Here is a 13,291-nt window from a genome sequence, read left to right as displayed (position 1 = left end):
AATATCTTGAAAAATAAACGAACTACTAACTTCTAATCTGGTGTGTGGGCGTATCTACGCATAATAAAGAACGCTACTGAAAATTGGGTCGCCACGTCAAAATCCAAGATGGCCGCCGCCATGTATGTGTGAACCTTGTGAGCGGAATATCTTGAAAAATAAGCGAAGTACCAACTTCTAATCTGGTGTGTGGGTGTATCTAGGCATAAGGAAGAATACTATTGAAAATTGGGTCGCCACGTCAAACTCCAAGATGGCCACCTTGCGTCTTCCTCTTTGTCAACTCACTTCACTGAAGGGGGACCGAGGCGTAACGCTTGTTATTTTTTATTTGCCATAGTTTGAACAAAAGTGTGGCAAGATGTCTTTTTATTTACAGATTTATTTAACCTGAGTCGCTATGCATGCAGGTGGGGTACCAAAAAATGGTATTGGGCTTAAACACACACACACGCACGCACGCACGCACACACACACACACACAATATTTACGTTGGGCTACCATGGCTACCGGTGATGATTTCATTCAGAAATGAAGAAAATATTGCTTCTGTCTTTGCATATTTTTCGTGATTCAACTTTAAGTAATCTTTGTCATCATCAGTTCAGTTTTATCCCAACAGCAACTTTAGTCTCCACTGCCAGGCATCCATCCGTTGACGCCCATCCATCCATCCGACTTTCTCCTCGCTTCCTACTCTCTCTCACTCTCTCTCCCTCTCTCTCTCTCTCTCACTCTCTCTCTCACTCTCACTCTCACTCTCACTCACTCTCACTCTCACTCTCACTCTCACTCTCACTCTCACTCTCACTCTCACTCTGTCTCACTCTCTCTCACTCTCTCTGTCTCTCTTCTCTCTCTTCTCTCTCTTCTCTCTCTTCTCTCTCTTCTCTCTCTCTTCTCTCTTCTCTCTTCTCTCTGTCTCGCTCTGCCAATATGAACAAACTCTTACCACCCACCTCAACTCTCTTCCTCATATGTGGTGACTTCAAGTGTCACCTTTCCAATTGGCTGGGTGTTGTTACCACTTCAACGAGCCACAACATTGCAGCAAAGGACTTATGTCACTCCATGGGCCAGACTCAATCCTTGAACTTTCTGGACCTGGTAATGACAAATTTTCCTGCTGACATCTCCTGTTCCTCCACTGCTCCAATTGAATGATCTGTGACCAGATTAATGCTTGTAAGAGTAAACATCTCTCTGTCTACAGAACTGGCCCAGCACCAGAAAGTCAGCAATTCACTCAGGCCAAATGGTAGGGAACTGTATGTAACCTGTTATCTCACTTCAGGACTGGTCTCCGATATCTGCCGCCCCTGATATACCTCAGCCTGGGAATTTTCCCAGAAACCTGTTCTCTTATGAACACATCCATCCCATCTCATCTTCATTTATCCTACCCTTCTTCCCTCCCATGGTACACTGAATTCTGTGGTGAGGCAGTTACTTTGAAACAACTTGCTTTCTCTTCCTGGAAAGCAGACCCAACTGCAGGCAATCTCAGATTACTACACAAAGCCCACAACAAATATGCCACCACTCTTAGGAGAGCCAGAAAACAACATCTGTCCTCCAACCTAAAGATTGAACTTTCAACCTAGTTTCCTTTCTCAAAACTTTTCCTTTGCTTCCTAAGTTTACTTACCCAACTCATCACTCTCGATGTTTCACACAACCTTTGACTGAGATTTTACAACTGGACCAGATGGCATAAGCTCTCGTGTCCTAAAAGGCTGCTGTGCAGCTCTTTCACATCCTCTTTCTGCTCTGTTCAAGATGTCATGGCTGAAAAAGATGTATCTAAAACTTGTATGGAGTTTGTGAAAAGGCATCTTCATTATACTGGAGGCATGTGGAGAAATCCATTCAGGGCCACACGTTGACTGCGACCAGAGAGGAATTCCGCAAGCCATGCGTGGAGATTTCCATGGATACCATCGGAGGAGAGTTTGGTGAGCAGAGTAGGGTGCCAGACCGTATCGAAGGTGCATGATATGTCAAGGGAAACAGCTCTAATTTCCTGTTTGGCATTGAGGACCTCCATCCATTGTTGAGACAGCAGAAGCAGCATGTCCAGAGTAGAGTGACCTGGTCTGAAACCAAATTGATGATCAGAGATCAAGCCATTGGAGAAGGGGAAAGATTTGATATCCGGAGCAATGATGGAATCCATGACTTTGCTGATAATTTGGAGCAGGCTGATTGGTCTGTAGTTGCAAGGATCCGTTTTTGCACCTTTTTTGTGTAAAGCGGTAATGTTGGCTGATTTCCAAGCTGATGGCAGATGACCTTGAGCAAAAGAGAGGGCGAAGAGAACAGAGAGAGGTTGAGATAGAGCGGCAGAGCAGGATTTTATGACCTGTGGGCTGATGCCGCCTGGTCTCGTTGCAGAATCAGTCTAGGATTGACAAAAAGGCTGGAGAGTATTGGCTGGAGAGGTGGAAGAAAACGGAGATAAATTGGGCGGGGTGAGACAAAACGCACGTGATCGTGGGCGGGGACCGTGAGGAGAGAAGTAAATAATAAGAAAAAATAATTGTTTTTATTTTTTGTATTTAAAACGTTAGACAAAGGGTCAGATGTTCGTGGAAGTTATGTGGAGAAAAGAAAATTGAAGAAAAATCAAATACAGCGAAGGAAAGAACTTAAGTTTACAAATACCGACTGGGGGAGGGAAGCCTCGAGGGACCAGGCTGTGCAAACAAAATACGACGACACACAAGTTTGCACGAATTACAAAACCAAGATCGAACTAGAAACACACAGTAACACATACACAGGAAAATAACCAGTGGAAATTTGACAAAGACACAAATGGGAAAAATACTTAACTTTGATGATGTGGAGAGCGCGAAGAACGCTTCCTTGCCAGAGGAACCCGAAGAGGAGATTTTCTCAACAATCCTTTCGAAGACGTTCTGTCACTCAAGCTTTTGGGTCTCACTATCTTCCATGATCTTTCCTGGGAAAACCACATTTCCAAGCTGGCCACCAAAGGTAGTCACAGACTGGGCGTCCTCCGTCGTGCGAAGTCCTTCCTTGGCACACCTGAGCTCCTCACCACATACAAGGCTTTCATCCGCAGCCCAATGGAATACTGTTCTCCCCTCTGGGCTGGTGCTCCTGCCTCACACCTAGCTCGGCTTCACGCTGTTGAAACCAAAGCGTTCAGAATCATTGGAATCTCCCACAATGAAGATGATTCTGAGGGCCTTTCACTCACTCACCGCAGGCAGGTTGGTGGTCTTTGGCTTCTACCGACTCCTCTCCGGCCTAGCTCCCCCAGCTTTGGCTGTGCTCTGTCCCCCAAATATTCCTGCAGGACACACAAGGTCTGTCAGAAACCCTCTCATGCTGAAACTACCAAAATCAAGACACTCTGCTCACCTTCACTCTTTCATTCCTCTTTTTTCCCACCTCTGGAACAAACTCCCACACATTCTTCAATCCTTCTCCTCCCTCCAGGTCTTTAAAACAGCTGTTCACCACCATCTCTTATCTTCCCCTATCCAAAACCTTCATCTTTTCTATCCCCGTTAAAACACCCCAAATCCAACTCTTTCAATCTCCGACTTCATTCCTGAAAGTCTTTGTAGTGTCCATCTTGTTATCCCCAGCCCTCTCTCTTCCACAGATCTCCGGTTGTTGTGTTCCTCTACTGTTGTTGTGTTTCCTTCTTTCTCCCCCTCTTGTCTCCCACCCCCATTATTATATGTTGTATGTGTTAGCTCTTACATGAGCCTCGACTTGGTATACAAAAAACAAACAAACCTCTAGTTGAGTAATAGGAATGTAGAGCAATTGCTAAGGGTAGAAGGGTCTCAGACACGCTATGAAAGGCACTGAAGACCAATTTTGGCTTGCACAAGATTTGTCTTTTGGACTTGTGTGCTTGGATTATCTGTTGAGCTAAATTGCTTCAACAATGTCGAATTTCCTCTGTGCGAACTTCTGTTGGAGTAATATTGTGTCCCTGAACAATCGGAAGTAACAGGAGCTCATGAGGAATACAGCCTTGGGACCCTTTAATGTACCTCATGATTGTGCTCGCTCTCTAGCTTCTCTGATGATTTTAGCACAATGGAAAATAACAATAACTTCTTTCCTACTCTTCTGTGCTGGATCACCAACTGCAGTATCACAAGCTGCGAAGGCATGAATAAAAGTTGGCTTTGATGGATTACTTGGACGAGTAAGTTCCATACCGTGCATATGATCTTGTATCTTGGACTTCGTTACGACAGGTTACTGAACACACTCCAAGTTTTATTCCTTCATAATACTTCCGTATCTTTGGCTTTGATGTATGTTGTCAATGATAACTTTATCAATTCATCCACTTCATCTACTTCAATGAGAACAAATTCTCCAGAATCAATTTTTTCCTGCAGTTGACTGTAAAACTACATTTCAGCAGCAATCAAGTTAATACCTCTTTCATTGTCCTCATCACAAATGTCATGAAGGACAATTTTTTAAAATTATTATTATATATATTTTTTTACTTGCAAAATTGAAAATTTTTCAAGTATGTTAGTCGGTCTTGTGCGTTATTCTGTCTGTTTGTCACTCGCCTACAGGTCCCAATTCTAAACCGATCAGCATGAAACTTCACTAAGTTGTAGAGGTCGTCACAATTGAGAGACCTATTGATTTTGAGGTCAAAGGTCACCTGGAGGTCAAATTTCTAAAATCGCCATTTTCCATTGAATTCCGAAAATTGAAAAGCATTTGTATATTGTCATTAAATTGGGAAACCAACTATTTTTAAGGTCAAATATCAACTTAAGGTCAAACTTCCAAAATCATCAATTTTCATCCAATTGACTTGAAAATTTAACAGCATTTGCATTGTGCCTCACTGAATTGGGAAACCAACTATTTTTTAAGGTCAAAAGGTCAACTGTCAACGCTAGGTCAAACTTCTAAAATCATCAATTTTCATTCTATTAACTTGAAAATTAAACAGAAATTACATGGTGCATCATGGAATTGGCAAACCAACTATTTTGAGGTCAAAAGGTCAAAGGTCAACTCAAGGTCAAACTTCTAAAATGATAAATTTACATATGAAAAATTGTCAATTTACATCCGATTGCCCTGAAAACCATCCAATCTCAACCAGTCACTTTCATCCTTCCTCAACACATGACCAAACCATCTCAAACTGTTCCTCTTCACAGCATCAATCACAGGCTCTATTCCCATCATCTTTTGCAATTCATCATTTGTCTTCCTCTCTCTCAACGATACTCCACACATCCACCGAACCATTCGCATTTCCACCCTTTCCAGCCTTCATTGCTGCTCTACGTTCATTACCCATGTCTCGCTCCCATAAATCATAACACTTCTCACACATGCAGCACACACCTTTCCCTTCAGCTTCAACGACCCTCCCCTCCTCAGCAGCACGCCACTGAGTTCCCGAAACTTCTTCCATGCACATCTCACTCCAGCAACCGTTGCCAAGTCTGATCCACCTTCTCCATTCAGCATGTCTCCGAATTCAACATGTCATAATAAGTATCCTTTGGTTGATTTATCACTGAGTCTTCACCGACGGTTTGGCACCGAGGCACAGTTCAGTTATTCCCCAAGTTTTTCTGTTTCCCAGGAAGGCCTTCAACATTAGATGCCATAGTCTGAATGTTCATCTTTAGAGCTTGTATTTTAATGTACACTGAACATATACAACTACATTTAGGTGTACCGCACCTGAATATCCAGAATGAAACTGAAAAAAGACTACAAATGGACAAAAATACAAAAAATCCTATATCGTTGAATGCTAAAGTTCAAGATGGCTGCTAAAAAATGCCAAGTATGATTTTTGTAAAATTCAGGCAAAAAGCATTTCAAAAAGGTTCATAGGAAAAAATCCAAAGGAAATTCCCACGATATGACACAACAACATCTGGACTACAACTTCCTCAATATGTTCAATCCCCCCCCCACCCCTCTCCCACCTCCAGGGCTTGAGGATGGCTGGTCATGAGCACCTTATTTCATTCCCCATCCACACATGATAATTTCTCCCTCATTAAGCCTCCACAAGCTCACCTCTTCCGTTCCAGGTTGTGCTGCTGCTTGAGTTTTTGTACACGCCATGTCACATCTCGTCATCGTCATTGTATTCCTCAAGGATTAAAAAAAATATTCATCGGGAATAAATAAGCAATATATATATATATGTTATGCGATTGTAATTTTGAGGCCGGTGTTGCCTCTTTCACTGATTCACTGATTAATTTAGACTGTATGAATCTTCTGTATGGGACTAGACTGTATGAAAAGGAAGAGGAGGGGAGATATGTGAAAGCAGTCGGTCAGGCACAGCAAGGTGCTTGGACTAAGTGGGAAGGTGTGTGGGTGAGGATATTGAAGTGGCAAGAGATTTGGAGGATGGAGCCAATATTGTTGAATTTCCTGTTGCGGGCAACGTATGATGTGCTTCCATCACCAGTCAACTTGAGATTGTGGGGGTTGTTGCAGGAGGAGAGATGTTATTTGTGTGGAGGTGTGGGAACGGTGCAGCATGCACTGAGTGCATGCTCAGTGGCATTGGCAGCAGGAAGATACAGGTGGCGACATTATCAGGTGCTGGCGGTGGTGGTGCAGATGGTGCAACAAGAGGTGCTGAGATCGAGAGACAGAGAAGAGTGGAGAAGGAGACTGATGGGGGAGAGGTGTGGTTTGTCAAAGAGGGCCAAGTGGTAAGAGGTGGAAAGAGGAGGAGGTGGAAAGCAAGAGGGCTGTCAGATGCTTGTGATTGGCAGGTGGTGGCAGACCTAAAGCCACAATTGGTATTCCCAGAGGAGATTTGTGTGACAAGGTTGCGGCCTGACATTGTCATTTGGTCAAGTGCAACAAGACAGGTCATCTTAGGGGAGTTGTCGGTACCTTGGGAAGAGAACAAGGAGGAGGTGCACGAGAGGAAGAGAGGAAAGTACAGTGAGCTGGAGGCAGAATGCCGGGAGAAGGGTTGGCGAGTTTCGTGTCAGCCATTTGAGGTGGGGTGCAGAGGGTATATTGGCAATTCCTTTTCTGCATTTCTTGCTCAGCTGGGAGTGTGGGACAGAAAGAAGGAGGATGTGTGACAAGGTGGCCCAGGTTTTTTTGAAAGGCTCATTTTGGATATGGAGGAAGTTTACGGAGGCACGTCGAACGGTGTAGGTTGGTTGTGTGTGGTTTTTTGGGGGGTTTTTTTGTTACCATTATTACTTCTTATTTTGTGTATATGAGTGAGTGGGTGAGAGTGTGTTTTTGCATGAATTAATTTGTGCATGAGTGTGTGTTTTTGTGTGTTGAGTGGTGTATGATGTAAGGGTTAGGTGGTTGGTTGGTTGGTGTTGTGTGTGTATGTGTGTGTATGGGTGTGTATGTGTGTGTATAAATGATCTGGTGTGTTTTTTGGTGAGTGGTGAACGGTATAAAGGTGGGTGTTTGAGTGTTCCACCATGTTTGTTTGGTGCTGTGGATTCTGGATGTGGAGGTGTTGTTGTTGTTGTTGTTGTTGTTGTTCGCACTGGCTGGGGGTGGGGGTATGTATGCATCCAGGTGCTGTTGCTGCATGTGGATGTGTATGTGCCCCTGCTGGCCCACCTTAGCTGACCGAATCGAGGTTGAAGGGCCGAAACGGCATGATGCTGAGGACCTCGACTGAGGACCCGGTCAGTGCGGCACACTTGTGACCAGGTGTGTTTTGAACTTATATATATGCTATTGTGGCGGACACGAAAGCTCACTGGCGTGAGTGCATCATTCCACGCACCAAGTGGGTGGCGGCCACGCCCTAGGGGTAGGCGTGGCCGCGGGATATACACCGGGCGCGCAGCCCGGAGCGCTCGAGTGCTACAGTTGAGCTCTTATAATAAAGACTCTTAAACTTACCGCGTTGTCCGCTTCCTTCTTGTTATACAAGTAAGCGCGCGTAGCACCGCGCTTAATTGGTGACCCTCCGATGTTGGATCAGCCGTCGCTGACCGACCGAATATGCCATCGCAATGGCAAACAACGCGGTTACGATCAAACTCTCCGAGTTCTGGGAGGCGCAAGCTGAAGTATGGTTCCTGCAGGCGGAAGCCCAGTTCCGACTTCGAGGCATCACGGTGGACGAGACCATGTACTGCCACGTGGTCGCCTCCCTCGGGCCCGGCACGGCCGCCCGCGTCGTGTCGGTCCTGAGGAACCCACCGGCCGACGGCAGGTACGAGGCGATCAAGCATCTCCTCCTCGCCACGTTCGGCCTCACGGTGGACGCTCGTGACACATGGACATCCGGCACGTCGCGGAGAAGGACAACCCGGTGGCGGATTGCCTTTCCCGGTCCGTCGCCCACGCCGTCCACCTTGGCATCGACTATGCCCAGATGGCGGCGGACCAGGCCACCGACCCCGGCGTCCAGGCCTTGCGGACCGCCGTCACGGGCCTCCGCGTCACCGAGGTGCCGTTCGACGGCGCAGCCCTCTTGTGCGATGTCTCCCTCGGGCGGCCTCGCCCCATCGTGCCCGCGAGCTGGCAGCGCCAGGTTTTTGACGCCATCCACAGCCTGTCCCACCCGGGCACGAAGGCCTCCCAGAGGTTGGTCGCCGACAAGTTTGTCTGGCATGGCCTCCGGAAGGCCGTCCGCGGCTGGACCAGGACGTGCCTCGCGTGCCAGCGCGCGAAGGTGCACCGGCACACCCAGGCCCCATTGGCCCCGTTCACGGTGCCGGGACGAAGGTTCGACCACGTACACGTGGACCTGGTGGGACCTCTGCCCCCCTTGCGGGGTTTCACCCACGTCCTGACAATGGTGGACCACACCACCCGGTGGCCGGAGGCCGTGCCTTTGGCGGCGACGACGGCGGTGGACATCGCACAGGCGTTCATCGCCACCTGAGTCGCCCGGTTCGGCGCCCCCTCGGACATCTCGTCCGACCGCGGCCCCTAGTTCACCTCGGAGCTCTGGGGGGCGGTCGCGCGGGGGCTCGGGGTCCAGCTGCACCGAACCACGGCCTACCACCCCCAGGCCAACGGCCTGTGCGAGCGGTTGCACCGCTCGTTGAAGGCCGCGCTCCGGGCTACCCTCCGCGATGGCGGCTGGGTCGACAGGCTCCCCTGGGTCCTGCTGGGCCTCTGGACGGCGCCCAAGGACGACCTGCGCGCATCCGCGGAGGAGTTGGTCTTCGGACAACCGCTGCGGGTGCCGGGCGCGTTCCTCCCCGACCCCACGGCACCATGGTCCGCGGCACAGGAGCGCTCCACGCTGCAGGAGACAGCCCGGAGGTTCGCCCCGGTGCCGACGGCGCACCACGGGCACCCGCCTACACACGTCGCCCCGGAGCTTCACACCACGGAGTACGTCTTCATCCGGCACGACGCCCACCGGACACCACTGCGGCCCCCGTACGACGGGCCTTTCCGCGTGCTGGAGACCGGGGTGAAACATTTCACCTTGGACATCGGCGGTACTCCCGACCGCGTCTCGGTGGATCGCCTCAAGCCGGCCCACCTCGACGTGGACCACCCACCGCCGGTGGCTCGGCCCCCGCGTCGGGGCCGCCCCCCTGCAGGCGGACCCCCGGCACCGCCCAGGCCCGCCGGCACGCCGCCCCCCGGTCCTGCACCCATCCCGGTTGCAGCCGGAGGCATCCCTGCACCCCGGACGCCGCTGGTCGCCAGAGGGCGCTTCGGCCGGGTCATCCGTTTGCCCCGCAAACTGGCCCTCCAGGTGCGTGGGAATTCTGGGGGGGCGCGTGTGGCGGACACGAAAGCTCACTGGCGTGAGGGCATCATTCCACGCACCAAGTGGGCGGCGGCCACGCCCGAGGGGTAGGCGTGTCCGCGGGATATACACCGGGTGCGCAGCCCGGAGCGCTCGAGTGCTACAGTTGAGCTCTTATAATAAAGACTCTTAAACTTACCGCGTTATCCGCTTCCTTCTTGTTATACAAGTAAGCGCGCGTAGCACCGCGCTTCACTATTGTAATTTTGAGGCCGGTGTTGCCTCTTTCACTGATTCACTGATTAATTTAGACTGTATGAATCTTCTGCACTCTTTGCTCATTTTTTTTTTTTCAATTTTGAGTCAATTACCAACACACCACGGTCTTCTCTTTTCGACTGATACTCTGGAATCGTTAACATCCGTAAAGAAACACGAGGAGACCAACTGGTCTAAGATCATGTACCAAGATCAAGGTGCTCTCAGATGCAATGATCTGCCCACAAAAACCATAACCATAATCATGACAATTTGTGATCATGGACATGTGGTTTAGTTGACCATTAAACCAGCCTGAACAACTTGGCTGCGGTACCTGAACTCCGAGCTACCCTGCCAGCCAAAATTCCTGTTACGTTCGTATTCATATCTGAAGCAATTAAATGCACTTTCATCCCAACCTAGTAAATGAGAATGTTTACTTCACCTTTAGTCTAGTTCTCAAGGAACCTATTTTCCCAATTTCCTCGTTTTCCATGGTAATCACACCCTGTGACCGACACCCTTTTACTCAGCCATTGTACTTGACATTGTGTTGCAGCAAAGGTGTGGCGTACCTGTCTATCTGTGTGGACCAGCGATCGACTGTGCAAGCCGTGGTGGAACAGGTCCTACAGCAGCTGGGCCGACAGGTGACGAATCTCGTGACCTTGAGCTTTAGAGATTGGTGTGCATGTGACGGTGCCATTGTCGGTATACGTGTGTACGTGTGTATGTCTGTACGTGTGTACGTGTGTACGCGTGTACGTGTGTATGTGTGTACGTGTGTATTTGTGTATGTGTGGCAGAGCAGTAGTCAGTGTATGTGTGTATGTGTGTTTTTGTGTATGTGTGTATGTGTGGCAGAGCTGTAGACGGTGTATGTGTGTTTTTGTGTATGTGTGTATGTGTGGCAGAGCAGTAGTCCGTGTATGTGTGTTTTTGTGTATTTGTGTATGTGTGGCAGAGCTGTAGACGGTGTATGTGTGTATGTGTGGCAGAGCTGTAGTCGGTGTATGTGTGTATGTGTGTTTTTGTGTATGTGTGTATGTGTGGCAGAGCTGTAGACGGTGTATGTGTGTTTTTGTGTATGTGTGTATGTGTGGCAGAGCAGTAGTCCGTGTATGTGTGTATGTGTGTTTTTGTGTATTTGTGTATGTGTGGCAGAGCTGTAGACGGTGTATGTGTGTATGTGTGTATGTGTGTATGTGTGGCAGAGCTGTAGTCGGTGTATGTGTGTATGTATGTGTGTATGTGTGGCAGAGCTGTAGTCAGTGTATGTGTGTATGTGTGGCAGAGCTGCAGTCGGTGTATGTGTGTATTTGTGTATGTGTGGCAGAGCTGTAGTCGGTGTATGTGTGTGTGTGGCAGAGCTGTAGTCGGTATATGTGTGTTTGTGTGTACGTGTGTATGTGTGGCAGAGCTGTAGTCGGTGTATGTGTGTATGTGTGGCAGAGCTGCAGTCGGTGTTTGTGTGTACGTGTGTATGTGTGGCAGAGCTGCAGTCGGTGTATGTGTGTGTATGTGTGTATGTGTGGCGGAGCTGTAGTCGGTCTATGTGTGTATGTGTGTATGTGTGGCAGAGCTGTAGTCGGTGTATGTGTGTATGTTTGGCAGAGCTGTAGTCGGTGTATGTGTGTATGTTTGGCAGAGCTGTAGTTGGTGTATGTGTGTATGTGTGTATGTGTGGCAGAGAACTGTAGTCGGTGTATGTGTGTATGTTTGGCAGAGCTGTAGTCGGTGTATGTGTGTACGTGTGTACGTGTGGCAGAGCTGTAGCCGGTGTATGTGTGTATGTTTGGCAGAGCTGTAGTCGGTGTATGTGTGTACGTGTGGCAGAGCTGTAGTCGGTGTATGTGTGTATGTGTGTACGTGTGGCAGAGCTGTAGTCGGTGTATGTGTGTATGTTTGGCAGAGCTGTAGTTGGTGTATGTTTGGCAGAGCTGTAGTCGGTGTGTGTGTGTGTGTGTGTGTGTGTGTGTGTGTGTGTGTGTGTGTGTGTGTGTGTGTGTGTGTGTGTGTGTGTGTGTGTGTGTGTGTGTGTGTGTGTGTGTGTGTGTACGTGTGGCGGAGCTGCGGTCGGTGTATGTGTGTATGTTTGGCAGAGCTGTAGTCGGTGTGTGTGTGTATGTTTGGCAGAGCTGTAGTCGGTGTGTGTGTGTGTACGTGTGGCGGAGCTGCAGTCGGTGTATGTGTGTATGTTTGGCAGAGCTGTAGTCGGTGTGTGTGTGTGTGTGTGTGTGTGTGTGTGTGTGTGTGTGTGTGTGCGTGTGTGCGTGTGGTGGAGCTGCAGTCGGTGTATGTGTGTCTGTTTGGCAGAGCTGTAGTCGGTGTGTGTGTGTGTGTGTGTGTGTGTGTGTGTGTGTGTGTGTGTGTGTGTGTGTGTGTGTGTGTGTGTGTGTGTGTGTGTACGTTTGGCGGAGCTGTAGTCGATGTATGTGTGGCGGAGGTGTAGTCGGTGTATGTGTGTATGTGTGTACGTGTGGCGGAGCTGTAGTCGATGTATGTGTGTATGTGTGTACGTGTGGCGTAGCTGTAGTCGGTGTATGTGTGTATGTGTGGCGGAGCTGTAGTCGGTGTATGTGTGTATGTGTGGCGGAGCTGTAGTCGGTGTATGTGTGTACGTGTGGCGGAGCTGTAGTTGATGTATGTGTGTACGTGTGGCGGAGCTGTAGTCGGTGTATGTGTGTACGTGTGGCGGAGCTGTAGTTGATGTATGTGTGTACGTGTGGCGGAGCTGTAGTTGGTGGCTGTGTGTACGTGTGGCGGAGCTGTAGTCGGGTATGTGTGTACTTGTGGCGGAGCTGTAGTCGGTGTATGTGTGTACGTGTGGCGGAGCTGTAGTCGGTGTATGTGTGTACGTGTTGCGGAGCTGTAGTCGGTGGATCTGTGTACGTGTGGCGGAGCTGTAGTCGGTGGATGTGTGTACGTGTGGCGGAGCTGTAGTCGGTGTATGTGTGTCCGTGTGGCGGAGCTGTAGTCGGTGTATGTGTGTACGTGTGGTGGAGCTGTAGTCGGTGTGTGTGTGTATGTGTGTACGTGTGGCGGAGCTGTAGTCGGTGTATGTGTCTACGTGTGTACATGTGGTGGAGCTGTAGTCTGTGTACGCGTCGTTGCTCTGTGTACTTGTTATTTACTTTGTTCTGCCTTTCTCTCCATTGCAGTCTGTCAGACAGAATGATTACGGGTTGATGGTGGTGGTGATGAACTCTCAAAGAGGTATTCAAATAATTTTTAACCCTTTGAATGTAGGGAGGGGATGGGGAGGAGGTTGGGGGAGGGAGGGTGCTGCGTGGATCATGTATGATTTGGGGCGTGTT

General features: G+C 49.1%; 1 protein-coding gene across 3 annotated transcripts in view; it reads left to right on the top strand.

The window, feature by feature from the left end:
- DGKQ (diacylglycerol kinase theta) overlaps positions 1 to 13,291 on the top strand; it is a 224,058-nt gene that overhangs the window by 123,567 nt on the left and 87,200 nt on the right. For all 3 annotated transcript variants that reach the window (XM_068105716.2, XM_068105715.2, XM_068105714.2), the window contains 2 exons: positions 10,534 to 10,624; positions 13,136 to 13,190. In XM_068105716.2, coding sequence (XP_067961817.2) covers positions 10,534 to 10,624; positions 13,136 to 13,190 — 146 coding nt within the window. The remainder of the gene's footprint in view (positions 1 to 10,533; positions 10,625 to 13,135; positions 13,191 to 13,291) is intronic.

The sequence above is a fragment of the Myxine glutinosa genome, chromosome 2, assembly GCF_964187855.1.
Source record: "Myxine glutinosa chromosome 2, kmMyxGlut1.1, whole genome shotgun sequence".
Lineage (NCBI taxonomy): Eukaryota > Metazoa > Chordata > Myxini > Myxiniformes > Myxinidae > Myxine > Myxine glutinosa.
This window is presented reverse-complemented; position numbering and strand designations above follow the sequence as displayed.